At 42.5% G+C, this 14,427-nt stretch overlaps 2 protein-coding genes across 7 annotated transcripts in view; one reads left to right on the plus strand and one right to left on the minus strand.

Annotated features, from left to right (window-relative positions):
- si:dkey-151g10.3 (serine/threonine-protein kinase WNK3) overlaps positions 1–14,427 on the minus strand; it is a 343,184-nt gene that overhangs the window by 202,225 nt on the left and 126,532 nt on the right. For all 6 annotated transcript variants that reach the window (XM_051933579.1, XM_051933582.1, XM_051933581.1 and 3 more), the window contains exon 10: positions 11,312–11,431. In XM_051933579.1, the coding sequence (XP_051789539.1) occupies positions 11,312–11,431 (120 nt within the window). The remainder of the gene's footprint in view (positions 1–11,311; positions 11,432–14,427) is intronic.
- Positions 6,446–7,346, plus strand: LOC127529593 (jupiter microtubule associated homolog 1-like). Its single transcript, XM_051933596.1, has one exon. The coding sequence runs from the start codon at positions 6,663–6,665 to the stop codon at positions 7,155–7,157; it is 495 nt and encodes a 164-aa protein (XP_051789556.1). The 5' UTR covers positions 6,446–6,662; the 3' UTR covers positions 7,158–7,346.

Below are 14,427 nucleotides of genomic sequence, written 5' to 3' on the forward strand. Positions count from 1 at the left end.
TCATATTACAACCGGAGTGCTGAACTGACAACGTGGTATACAAACAGAAATATAACAATCGTAAAAAAAGAAAAAAAAAAAAAAAAAGCGAAGAACCCTTGGATTTAATAAAAAGGCTCCTTCCTTGGCGAAGCAAGGAAAAAGGAAGACCTTATATGGCGTTCGTTTATAAAACAGCAGAAAAGCTGTGTTAAGGCTGCTTCACAAAAAAACAGATCCTTAACAAATTGTTATACTTTGCGGGGATTTAGATATACATATATATATATATATATAGATATATACAGTGGGTACGGAAAGTATTCAGACCCCCTTCAATTTTTCACTCTTTGTCATATTGCAGCCATTTGCTAAAATCATTTAAATTAATTTTTTCCCTCATTAATGTACACACAGCACCCCATACTGACAGACAAAAAAAAAGAATTTTTGAAATTGTTGCAGATTTATTAAAAAAGAAAAACTGAAATATCACATGGTCCTAAGTATTCAGACCCTTTGCTCAGTATTTAGTAGAAGCACCCTTTTGAGCTAATACAGCCATGAGTCTTCTTGGGAAAGATGCAACAAGTTTTTCACACCTGGATTTGGGGATCCTCTGCCATTCCTCCTTGCAGATCCTCTCCAGTTCTGTCAGGTTGGATGGTAAACGTTGGTGGACAGCCATTTTTAGGTCTCTCCAGAGATGCTCAATTGGGTTTAAGTCACGGCTCTGGCTGGGCCATTTAAGAACAGTCACAGAGTTGTTGTGAAGCCACTCCGTTATTTTAGCTGTGTGCTTAGGGTCATTGTCTTGTTGGAAGGTAAACCTTCAGCCCAGTCTGAGGTCCTTAGCACTCTGGAGAAGGTTTTTGTCCAGGATATCCCTGTACTTGGCCGCATTCATCTTTCCCTCGATTGCAACCAGTCGTCCTGTCTCTGCAGCTGAAAAACACCCCCACAGCATGATGCTGCCACCGCCATGCTTCACTGTGGGGACTGTATTGGACAAGTGATGAGCAGTGCCTGGTTGTCTCCACACATACCTCAGTGCAAGACACATGACAGCGTGCATGGAGTTTGCTAAAAGACACCTGAAGGACTCTGAGATGGTGAGAAATAAGATTCTCTGGTCTGATGAGACCAAGATAGAACTTTTTGGCCTTAATTCTAAGCGGTATGTGTGGAGACAACAATATAAACACAGTCATAATCCTGGAAGAGAATATTTTAGCAAATACATTATTTTTAAAGGATTATGTCATGTTGATGTGTGATCTTTTTTCAAAGCACACAAAAAATATATCAAAAATGTACTGAAATATTGTATTAATACTATATGCTCAAATTTTGTTTTAAGACCTAATTTAGACTCCATCAATTAGTTTCTCTATCAAAAACAAGGATATTCTGAGGTGTAATGTGTTTTTTGCATCGTCGTACACCTTTAGTCGACCACAGCAAGTGATATATGTATACAGCTGCATTAAAATTTCAAACTTGGAACATTAAGAGGGTCTTTATGTTAGTAAAGGTGAGGTTTAGGCATGAAAAATCACACTCACATTCTGTAGTTTTTGGGCTAATAGTAAGGAGCATTTTCACAACCTTCAGTATACATGTCAGGAGCCCAGAGTACATACAGTGCAGAGTGAGCATCTTATTTGTTTGTTTATTTATTTATTGAGATTCCTCTCTGTGACTGCATAAGACAAGATCTGTTTGTAATAGTATATAGCCCTCTATTTTTGAGAAGCTGATGTCCATTTTCTAAGTGTGAACACTTGAAAATTACTGACAGAAGCATTGTTAGAACATTTAACCAATCACACATTATTAACAAGCTGCTGAACATTTTGACACAAATCTGCTTGTAATTATAATTACTTTCACTTGTAACTGGTATTGAAGCAATAATGGACTGTTCTCCCCACATGAGTTATTATCTTATTTATATCGCAGTAAATGACTGGTGGATATGATTCAGTTTTACCATTCTTCCTCATACTTCGCTAGTTGCTTTACAGCTAACACTATTGTTTCTTTTGCTTTCCCTATTGACTTTTTGTACAATTTTGCTATATTGTTCACTTGTGTGTGTGACCAAGTGCATGCAAAGCCGTTTAGCAAAGCGGTGATAGTGTATAATATTCGTTTGAGTGGGTGAGGTGCATGTATTCCTTGCACTTTGATGGCCTGTTGCATCATATGCAGCCCTCTGTTAATCATTCTGGCATATACGTTTCTAGTCTCTCCTCAAAATTCACTATTTAGGGTACATAACACCACATCCACAAGACTGTATAATTGGAAAAAATTCCACGGCGAGTGCATAGTGAAGGAAGTGTTGGAAAAAGGTCATCAGGGAGCACCTGGAGCACATCCGAGTGCATTATAAAAGGGGATGCCTCACTCCATTCAGGGAGCTGGAGTCGGGTGCAAGAGGATGGAGCTTGCAAGTGGAGGAGTGAGGGCAGCAGAGAAGGAAAGAAAAGACAGTGAGCTATACTGCTGGTGGGTTGTGCACTGTGTGTGAGATGCAAAGGAATGTGTAGTGAGAAAATAATAAATATAGTGTGCATTTGGACATCTGGCTGTCTCAGTGTCTGTGTCCGGGCTTCTTTTAAAATAAATAAACTGCTCAAAAAAATTATAGGAAGACTTTGAAAACACATCAGATCTCAATAGGAAAAAAAATCATGTTGGATATCTATACTGATATGGACTGGGTAATGTGTTAGGAATGAAAGGATGCCACATTGTTTGATGGAAATGAAAATTATCAACCAACAGAGGGCTGAATTCAAAGACACCCTGAAAATCAAAGTGGAAAAAATGATGTGTCAGGCTACTCCATTCTGCCGAAATTTCATTGCAGCAACTCAAAATCGTACCTAGTAGTTTGTATGGCCCCACGTGCTTGTTTCGGGGCATGCTCCTAATGAGATGACGGATGGTATCCTGGGGGTATCTCCTCCCAGATCTGGACTAGGGAATCAGTGAGCTCTTGGACAGTCTGAGGTGCAACCTGGTGGCGTTGGATGGACCAAAACATAAATGTCTCAGAGGTGTTCTATTGGATCTAGGTCAGGCAAGTGTGGGGGCCAGTCAATGTTATCAATTCCTTCATCCTCCAGGAACTGCTTGCATACCTTCACCATGAGGCCGGGCATTGTCGTACACCAGGAGGAACCCAGGACCCACTGTACTAGCATAGGGTTTGACAGTGGGTCCAAGGATTTCATCCCGACATCTAATGGCAGTCAAGGTGTTGTTGTCTAGCCTGTAGAGGTCTTTGCGTCCCTCCATGGATATGCCTCCCGAGACCATCACTGACCCACCACCAAACCGGTCATGCTGAACGATGTTACAGGCAGCATAACATTCTCCACATCTTCTCCAGACCCTTTCATGTCTGTCACATGTGCTCAGGGTGAACCTGCTCTCAACTGTGAAAAGCACAGGGCACCAGAAGTGGCCCTGCCAATTCTGGCCTTCTATGGCAAATGCCAATCAAGCTCCATGGTGCTGGGCAGTGAGCACAGGGCCCACTAGAGGATGTCAGGCCCTCAGGCCACCCTCATGAAGTCGGTTTCTGATTGTTTGGTCAGAGACATGCACACCAGTGGCCTGCTGGAGGTCATTTTGTAGGGCTGTGGCAGTGCTCATCCTGTTCCTCCCTGCCCAAAGGAGCAGATACCGGTCCTGCTGATGGGTTAAGTACCTTCTACGGCCCTGTCTCCTAGAGTAACTGCCTGTTTCCTGGAATCCCCTCCATGTCCTCGAGACTGTGCTGGGAGACACAGCAAACCTTCTGGCAATGGCACGTATTGATGTGCCATCCTGGAGAAGATGGACTACCTGTGCAACCTTTGTAGGGTCCAGGTATCGCCTGATGCTACCAGTAGTTAAAAAAGTCAGAAAAGGCGAGGAGGGAAAAATGTCAGTGGCCTCCACCTGTTAAACCATTCCTGTTTTGGGGGTTGTCTCATTGTTGCTCCTCTAGTGTACCTGTTGTTAATTTCATTAACCCCAAAGCAGCTGAAACTGATTAACAACCCCCTCTACTACTTAAATGACCAGATCAATATCCCAGAATTTTCACTTTAATTAAGTTTCCTTTAATTTTTTTGAGCAGTATATATTGTCACACATGCGCGCATGCGGTCTAGTTAATGCTGAAACTCTGGAACAGGGGGCTAATCAGTTGTACTAATGCCTCTTCTCCTATCCTTATAGGTGCAGAAAGATCTAGTCCTCTTCCTCTTCTGACTCTAGACCACGCCTTCCGATGACCCCACTTCCGCTTTTCCAGATGACCCACCTCTTCCTTCCCCTCAGCAATAAAAACCCACTACCTTTGTTGTCAACTCAGTCATCTTTGGTGACTTAGTCCCAATTGACTGCTTGATGCAGTATCATGCAGCTCTTTTCCCTCAACGTCGTCTTACAATACACTGGGTGGTTCCCCAAACCTTTATCTTTTGTGTTCCCTTTCATTGCAGTTGGCATAGTCGGCAGGATCAAGCTTTGATATGTCGGAGGAGCAGGACCTTAGTGCACTTCTTACTAATATGGTGACCGAGTTTCAGCACCTCCAACTTCGGGTGGAAGAGTAAGAAGCACATATAAAGGCACGAATCACCGTGGCCCCCCCCCCCCCCCCCCCCCCAGGTACTGGTCCCGTTAACAGACACGGATGACGTCACGGATGCCTATTTTGTCGTTTTTGAAAGGAAGTACGGACGGCCACAAGAAGAATGAGGCAACTTCCTAACCCCTTTCCTGAAGGCTGAAGCTCAGTAAGCCTACTATGACCGCTTGGCGGAAGACGCAGCGAACTATGACAGCATCATCGCTGAGGTACTGAAGCGCTTCGGTGTTACTGTGGACCAGGCTGAGGCACAACTGGCGTTTTGACCCCACAAGACCAACCCGAGCGCAGGCGTTCAAATTCTGGGGCATTAGCAGCCGCTGGCCAAGGCCAGACAAAAAATTTTCAAGCAAATCGCCTGTGATGCCCTGGTGAATGCACTGCCTGCCTACCTCACCCAGCTAGTCCATAGACAACCTTTTAAGAACAAGGCAGGCCTTGATCAAGGTCATCAAGCGGCATCCCAAACCAAGATGTCTGAGTGGCCTGCTTGCCAAACCCGACAAGGGAAGACTGCCCCCACTGAAGCCAGTCACTGAAACACCAGACTCAAGAGAACTGCACAACTACCACTCTTTGTTTTAAGTGCGGAGAACCAGGACACCCAGTGCCTGCCTGCCAGCCTGCTCCTAAGTGAACCTTTGAACTGCGACTGAACCCATGGAGATAGGTACAGTGCACTCATGAACCCCCTATCCCTTTCCTCTGTGGGAGTGGTTTTGGATTCTGGAAGCAACATCTCCATTGTCGCTCACTGGTTTGTGTTGCCATGTGTTGCAATAACCTGTATTCACAGGGCCATGCAGAACTATAGCATGGCGGTATGTGTAGTCACATACAAAGGGTAGATGTGTGCATTTACTATGGATGTGCTACCGGACCCACTGTACCCCATGTTACTTGTTTCCTGACTGGTCTAGCAGCAAACGTGGTGACTTACAGTCTACTATATCTCCTAAACTAGACCTGGTTATGGATGGTCAGAGCCTGTCCGCTGTTGCCTCCATGCCGTATTCTCTTCCGGCATCAAGAAATGACGGTGCGGCTCAAACAGACACCAAGTTAATTTAAACAGGAGCAATGCAATGACGACTCCTTGAAACTTTGCAGTATATCAAACACAACATTTTTTGGTCAGGCATCAATGAGGAGGTCCACCGCTTTTGTACCTCTTGCCCGGAGTATCACCTGCTGCAGATTCCCAAGTGGGACTGTGCTCCTCTTGTTCCTCTGCCCCTTATAGATATTCTTTTTGAAAGAATTGGGGTAAACCTTGTAGGACCCCTAGAACCCTCGGCGAGAAGACACAAATACATTTTGGTCCTTGTTGATTATGACACCCAGTTTCTTGAAGCTGTCCCTCTGTCTTCAGCTAACTCAAAAACTAGCAGGGGTCTTTGCAACAATCAGCATCCCCAAAGAAGTCCATAAGGACCAGGGGATGCCCTTCACTTCAGAAACATTCAAGGAGGTGGGCAAATTACTCCAAATAAAGCGTTTGAAAACCTCGGTTTATCACCCCCAGACCAATGGTTTAGTTAGGATATTTAATCAAACTTTCAAGCAGATGCTATGCAAGGTGGTCAACAAGGACAGGAGAAACTGGGATCAGTTGCTCTCACTTGTTTCTCAAGCCTCCACAGGCTTTTCCCAGTTTTAATTACTGTATGGGCAGCAACCCTGGGGAATATTAGACATACTATACGCAGCGAGATGGAGAGCTGGTAGTAACAGACATCATTGTCAGCGAATCGCATGCGCAATAGCTACCACAGCAGCCAATCAGCGGACAGGAAGATCAGCCAGAAGCGAGCCTGTAGCGAAGACGCGCGCCGGGGTTGGTGTGCGGTCAGAGTTGGGTGGAGCTGTGAAGGCAGTAAGGCTGGCGAGTGGGGGAAATCACTTTGCCTTTTTATTTTTGTTTTTTTTTTATATCAATAAAAATTCAAATTTAATCCAGTCTGGCTCACTGCCCTCCGTTTTTATACAGTAATAGAGAGACAAACTTTTTTACATTTTTTTTCTCAAAATGACGACCACCACCACTTTCCAAGGCATGGACCCGGAGGCTAAGAGCAGCTCCAGGGTGCTGCAACCACCAGGTGGAAGCTCCAACATTACCTTTGGTACAGGAGATGGTGACCAAAAGCAATCTTCATGGCCAAGCAAAACTGTCACTAACATTTTTGGTGGACCAGTGGATCCCCACGCTGGCAGAAGAAACAATCCACCAGGGGAAGGAAGATCTTTGGGTATATTTGGGGGTTCTGAAGGTTATCCTCCAACCAAGAAAAATATACAGGCTGCAGAATCAGCACCTGTAGTGGAAAGTGCTGAAAAAGAGAAAACTGACACTGCAAATGTAGAAGAACATGAATGTGTCCCAGAAGATAAAGAACCATCAAACTCCGTAGCCTCTAATGCAGCACCACCAGCTGCTGGAGGTCCAAGCATCCGGAGAAACCTGCCTGGAGGCAAATCAAGTCTTGTAAACCAACACTTAACCAAGCACATCTGCTGTTAATTCTGCTACGAATTTTTCCCCCCACCCCATCTCCTGTTTCAGTTTGAGCTGCAGAGATCGTGCTGCCAGTCATTTGACTTTTTTACTTTTTTCAAAATGTTAACAGAAGCACTTTAAGTACAACCTTTTACATTTTGGCCCCTTTCTCTCCTGGAGCCAGAACAGGCCTGAGAGTGTTTTTTTTTTTTTTTCTTTTCTTTCTTTCTCTCTCTCTCACACCCTCTGTTTCTGTCTCTGCTGATGTGAATGGTTAAGGGTTTGATTTTTGTGAATTCCAAAAGACAATAAAGATTGATATGAGGAAAAAAAAAAAAAAAAAAGACATACTAAAAGAAGGCTGGGAGAATGAGGCCCTCCCATCCACCAACATACTAGAATAAATCACAAAATTACGCGATAGATTGGATAAGATTCGGCCAATACTAAAAGAACACATGATCAAGGCTCAAGCAGCACAGGCCTGCTGTTATGATTACGGCACGACTCTGCAGGAGTTCCACCCAGGAGGCCGGGTCATGGTCCTCATTCCCACCTCCCACTCCAAACTCCTGTCCCACTGGTGGGGCCCATAGGAAGTTAAGGAACAGAAGGGGGTCGTTGACTATTTGGTCAGCCAGCCAACCTGTCGCTGGAGCGAATGAACATACCAAGTCAACTTACTAAAGCTGTGGAAGGATAGGGAAGACACCTCTATCTTCACTCAGCAGCAATCCCTTTTTGCTCAGACGATCAGCCTCAACTTCAGCCCAAACCTGTCAACAGCCCAACAGCAGGAACTGGAAACAGTTATCCAGTCAGTCCTGGAGGTGGTAAATGAAAAACCTGGGTGGACCTCCCTAATTGAGCATGACATTGTCACTGAACATGGGGTTATCATCAGGCAATGGCCCTACTGACTTTCCAAGGCAAAACAAACTAAAGTGGAAATGGAGATCTGGCATATATGCTGGACCTAGGTGTTACTGAGGAAAGTCATAGTTCCTGGTTTAGTCCTATTGTCCTGGTTCTTAAGCCTGATGGTAGCTGGCGCTTTTGCAACGACTATCGTCGACTTAATCAAGTTTCCCTGTTCGACGCCTATCTGATACCCCGAGTTGATGAACTACAGGAACAGCTCGGCAAGGCCCAATACTTGACCACACTTGATATGCCTAAAGGGTATTGGCAAATTCCTTTAATGGAGTATGCCAAATCAAAGATGGCATTTAGTACCCCTAGTGGACACTGGCAGTATCATGTCCTCCCATTTGTCTTGCATGCGGCCCCCACAACCTTCCAGTGTCCGGTGGATAAAGTGCCCCGGCCCCACAATGCCTACAGTGCTGCCTACGATGCAGTTGTCTATTCCACTAACTAGGATTAACACCTACTGCACATCCAAAAAAATGCTTCTTCGGGTTGACAGAGACCAAATATTTAGGCTACCTAGTCGGCCGGGGTGCTGCAAGGCCTCAGTGTTCCAGAGATATCACCATATTAAACTGGCTCCGTCTGAAATCCAAGAGGCAAGTCCATGCCTTCCTATGGCTAGCGAGTTACTACCACCAGTTTGTGCCTCGCTTCTCTGAGAGGGTAGCACTCTTGACAGACATAAAGAAGCGGGCCCCTAATACAGTGGGACCTCGGGTCACAAACGTCTCTGAACACGTACAAATCGGGTTACGACCAAAATGATCGCCAAACTTTTGCATCTGTTCACGACCACACACTTGGGTGATGAACAAGCCAGTATCCCTTCCGGTTCGTACGCGCCGAAGATTTCCGCATGTGTTCAATCTCTCCCTGTGCATTCGCTGTGAACTCTTTGTGCTCTATTTCGTTTCCCTTCCAGTTCGTATGCGCCAGTGATTTACGCACGTGTTCAGTCTCTCGCTGTACCTGTACAGTACATTGTTTTCGGTCAGACGTGCATTGCACAGAGGGACTTTACCTCAAAACCGTAATCTCCTCTCCACCCAGTTCCTCCTCACTTCCTTCATGCCAGAACTCAACTCATGCAAGGTTCGTTTTCTTGGTTGTTTATGGTTAGTTTTTGTATAAATTACGGATTTTTCAAATGTTCATTTTTTTCCCTGTGCTTAAAACTCATTAAAAAAAAAGCTTTTACAGCAATCGGTTCGTAAGGCTATTAGCGTGAACTTCTGCAATGTTACTTTCTTGGTTGTTTATGGTTGTTTTTAATAAAGTTCGGATTTGTTCAAATGTTCCTTTTTTCCCTGGTTTTAACACAGTCTGAATTGAACGATTTGGTCAGAGATTTGGGTCTGTCAAAAGCAAAAGCCGAGCTGTTGGGTTTGAGACTGCAGGAATGGTGTTTGCTGTCACCAGGTACAAAAATTTCTGTGTTTTGAGGCCGACATCATGATATAAACAACTTTTTTGCACAAGTCGACAGTCTGTTTCTGTTGTGACATTGAAGGATTGTTCTCGGCCTTGGGTTGTGATCACAACCCGAAAGAGTGGCGTCTCTTCATTGATTCGTCAATGTTAAGCCTGAAAGCTGTTCTGCTACACAATGGCAACGTTTATCCTTTAGCACCTGTTGGCTATGCAGCACACATGAAAGAAACATATGAGAATATGGAACTGTTGCTGAAGCACGTCCAGTATAGCAGGTACAACTGGAATATCTGTGGAGATCTTAAAGTCGTTGCTCTGTTACTAGGACTGCAGCTTGGCTATACAAAGTGCTGTTGTTTCATCTGTGAATGGGACAGTCGTGCCAAACAGTCGCACGATTCTCGACAGAACTGGCCACTCCATAAAAATTTAGTTCCAAGACAGAAAAATGTGGCACATGAATTGTTTGTCGACCTGGCAAAGATATTTTTGCCTCCTCTTCACATAAAACTGGGACTCATGAAGAATTTCATGAAATCACTGAACAAGGAAGGCGAAGGGTTTCGTTATTTAAGACAGATGTTCCCAAGAATAACTGACGCCAAGATCAAAGAGGGCATTTTTGTTGGCCCCCAGATCAGACATGTTATGAGTGACAAGCGGTTTGAAGATCTGTTAGTTGGGCCGGAAAAAATTGCCTGGAAAGACTTCAATGAAGTTGTTAACAATTTTCTGGGCAATTACAGAGCCCAAACTACATTCAGCTGGTAGACAAACTTCTCAAAGCATACAAGACAATGAAGTGCAACATGTCACTCAAGATTCATTTCCTCCACTCACACTTGAACTTTTTCCCCGCAAATCTCGGTGCTGTCAATGACGAACACGGTGAAAGATTTCACCAGGACATTGCTACGATGGAGAAACGATACCAGGGCAACTGGAATCCGTCAATGCTTGCTGACTACTATTGGGACACTGTAATGTGATGCATCAGACATTGAATACAAAAGAAAATCAGGAGCAAAACACTTTTAATTCTGTTGAATTTAATAGCTTATGCGAAACATAAATGTGACTAAATACGTTATTGTCAGTAAACATATAAATGTCTGTTTCTCAGAGTTCCTATGTGATGCAATAAAACCAAAACTATATTTGTGCATACCCAGTAGGTACCTGTCACAATCCGCAAAAACTTTTCAGGAAGCAAGACTTTTCAAAAAAATTGTTGTGCAGTGAAAAATTGTATTGGAATCAAATACTAAAATTTTGGTATCGTAACATCCCTAGTTGTATATATAAAAATAATTCTCTGTAAGGAGGCATGTTATCTCCAAACCTCCACAATTTTAAATTGCTGGGATATCATTCATTCCAAGTGATAGTGTAGGAGCAATTATTTTAATAAGGCATGTTTCTAAAGGTGCTAGAATAGTTACTCATCCTCTAATATGCTGATCTAATGCTACTGTTTTCACCTTGTCTAAACTGTCAAGGTGTGCCCGGAGAAAACTTGTAAATAGGGCCAGAGTTACAAGTGAAATAAATGACCTCTACTTGATTCCTGAAAAATAAAATTTCTTCAAAGGCTTAAAATATTTAAAGGAGTTGTCACCAGGTTAGAGCCTCAGGAGATTATAGAAGCAAATTCATGTGACCAAATATTTAAATTCTCAGCTGATTAAGAAACTGAAGCAGAAATACATCCAAAATTTATACTGCATTCTTACAAGTGGACAAATACACAACATGATCAGTATGAAGTTGAACTGCGATTTTATTTTAAGCAACCTTTATGACAAACACTGTACCTGTTGCATGTGAATGGTTTGTGCTTGTAGTCCAGGTGGTTGAGAAGTAAATCCAGATGCTTGCAATTCCTGATATGGCTGACTCTGAAGTGACTGTATAGGGTATCCTGACCCCGAAGCCTGCATTAAAATAAATATAAATCAGTTCACTAAAACACATTTGCTTTTCAATTACCCTATAAGTTGTTGTAACGTTATGTTAACTGTTAACATCATCTGATGGCATTTTAGTATTAAGGAGCTGCTATAAAAATGGCATTATACATAAAAACCAGGGTAATTTTCTAATGCTATAAAATTTGTTTTGTTTGATAAAAAGTACTCATCAGGGGCCTCATGTATAAACGGTGCGTACGCACAAAAATGTTGCGTACGAACATTTCCAAGTTCAAATCGCAATGTATAAAACCTAAACTTGGCGTAAAGCCACACATTTCCACGGCAGCTCATACCCTGGAGTACGCAAGTCCTCCGCTCTGTTTTGCAGACTGGCGGGACCCAGCGTCCAAGCAGTGCTACTGTTCCAGTATGGTTTCCCTTTCTTTATTAGATCTACATCCCTGATGCGGCTTTATAAATACACTGAAATTAACCTCATATTGTTTATTAGTTTAATGCATCTGATTGTAATTAACTTGTAACAATATAATGGTCCACAAAATGGTGAAACTATTCCAAATACCATAGCTGCTTTAGCGTTGTTACTCTCACTGCACCTTCTTCTTCTTCTCCTTTCAGCTGCTCCCATTACGGGTTGCCACAGCGGATCATCTTTTTCCATATTACTCTCACTGCTCCACTCGGGAGTATTTATATCGCTGTATCTGAGTGTGGAATCACAGCTGTACAGCAGCTGATCGGAAAGAGAATTATCGGTATACAGCATCAAGCACACGCTGCCTCAGGCATGCTGTCTATTGAACTACTCTCATATGGCAAACGCTTCAGAGCCTTTCCTCGCCGTTCAGAAACAGTTTCATCCCAAGAACTATAAACGCATTCAATCAGTCCATCAAGTGCTCCTTGTAGAACTGTTTGTACTTATAAGTACAATTACCTCACTGTAAACTTGCAATAGTTATAATATTGCACAACCTGAGGCACTTTACAAAGCGTGTATTTACATATGATGACGATATCATTTTTAAGATGAAATGCAGCAAAATATTTTTATTATACTACACAGATAAAACTTAACTTAATTTAAATAATCTATATTTTTGTTAATAAATAAACAAGTGAGCACATGGTGTCGCAGCGCTAGCAAGGAGCTGGCATTCCGTTCACGGATTATTCCTGCCTCGCACTGTATTCTTGCTGGGACTGGTGCGACCCTGGATGGATAGGATAATTTAACATGTACTACGAAGATATTTCAATGTTCCTTAAAACTTTTGAAGAATCTGTGTTCTAAGCTTACAGAAAGCTCAATGTCTATTACAGAGTGATTGTGTGGCGATTGGATTTTTTGGAGAAAGAAAAGTAAGGACAGGAATTGGGGGTTAGTACGTTTGAAAGAGACAGTACTGCTACAATAAATTATTTCATCGAAGGTTGTGCACAGCGCAGCAAGCATACCTGCGTGAGGCATGAACAATCACTGCGCCATTGTTTTCCCATGTTTAATAACATGCTTTAACTCCTATCATCATGAAAATTATATCAAGTATACATCTCAGTATTTTAATTATTCAGAGAGCTGCAATATCACGAATGTAATGGATTCTGTGTCCTGTTGGAGGAAGAGAAAGCTGGTTTAAGAAGCACGTAGTGATTCACACACAGAGCACATAGAAGATCAAATACAAAACAAAGCATTTAACATGCTACTTTAGTTACGATGGGATTTGAGAAACTAGTAAATTAAACGATTTTAAGATGAAGTTTATGATGTTCTACTTTAATAACAAAATAAACTACGTGATTAAAGTGGAAATTTAGAGATTAAAGTTGACATTTCGTGCTTTTTTCCCCACTGTGTGCCTATTTTTTTTCTCTGTACCCTAAATAAGCTTTCATATGACACTCAGATGGTGGGCTACGACTCGCCTTTTCACGGCGACTTCAATACTGTATCTGACAACTTTTTTTATTTCGGGCACTATGAGACTTTGTGAACTCTGTCACTTGATCAACTTCCTTTTGTTGTTTATACCAATGTTTAAACCAAAAAATAGTACATTTTTCCTTGCCTCCACTTGGTATTCGCTGAAATTCTTCTATTTCCCCCTGTGCTTTTGCCATTGCCTATTCACAGAGCTGAGAGAGGCCGAGCTTAAGGGCTATTTATATTGATTTGCATATTCAAAGAGGTGTAATTCTGGGAGGAGATGGGGGCGGGACAGCAAGCACGTACACGTGTGTTACTTTTCACGCTGACTGGGATTTATGTAGCGGAAGAATGTGGAAGTTGGCGTTCGCACAGATTTATGCATCTGGATTTTTTTATGCGTACAAACATTTTACACTTTTGTGCTTACGCCATGTTATACTGTGAGTTCTACGCACGGCGTTATACAGGAGGCCCCAGGTTATTTGGTATCCTCCTCAAACAAACGCAAGATTTGGAAAAAGACATGATCTATGTAACTTTAATTGCAGTATGGTCTTACTAATGGTTGTTCTATTACAGCTTCTCAAGTTTACCATTTTGAGTAGAGAGCTGCTCTTATTGTTAATATTATACAATAAAAACCACACATTTGATTTTCGTCTGTAACAGCCGCTGTAAATTTATAGTACTTGTCAAAGTTAGCAGGTTTTTTTTTCAGTTTTATTCTCTCACTGTATAATATTAATATTAACAATAAGAGCAGCTCTCTTGAGAAGCTGCCAGCATCGAACCCAGAAGCACTTGATTGGGAGTTAGCAGTTCTTAGCTTTGCACCACGCAAGCTGTCGTATCAACCGCCTACCGTAACCTGCTCTTTTTTCTTTGGTTATATTCTTGAATAAAAGTGCACTTGTTTTGCTATACTTGTACCTTTTGTGAAAGTGTTTATTTGATATTTGGACTTAAGGCTTCACACCTTATACACATGTTGTAAACGTAGGAAGGACAGTCCTTGGGTGTGTGTGAGAAATGTTAACATTTGAATCTGATGATTGTATATAGC

The sequence above is a fragment of the Erpetoichthys calabaricus genome, chromosome 11 (assembly GCF_900747795.2).
Source record: "Erpetoichthys calabaricus chromosome 11, fErpCal1.3, whole genome shotgun sequence".
In the NCBI taxonomy this organism is placed as follows: domain Eukaryota; kingdom Metazoa; phylum Chordata; class Cladistia; order Polypteriformes; family Polypteridae; genus Erpetoichthys; species Erpetoichthys calabaricus.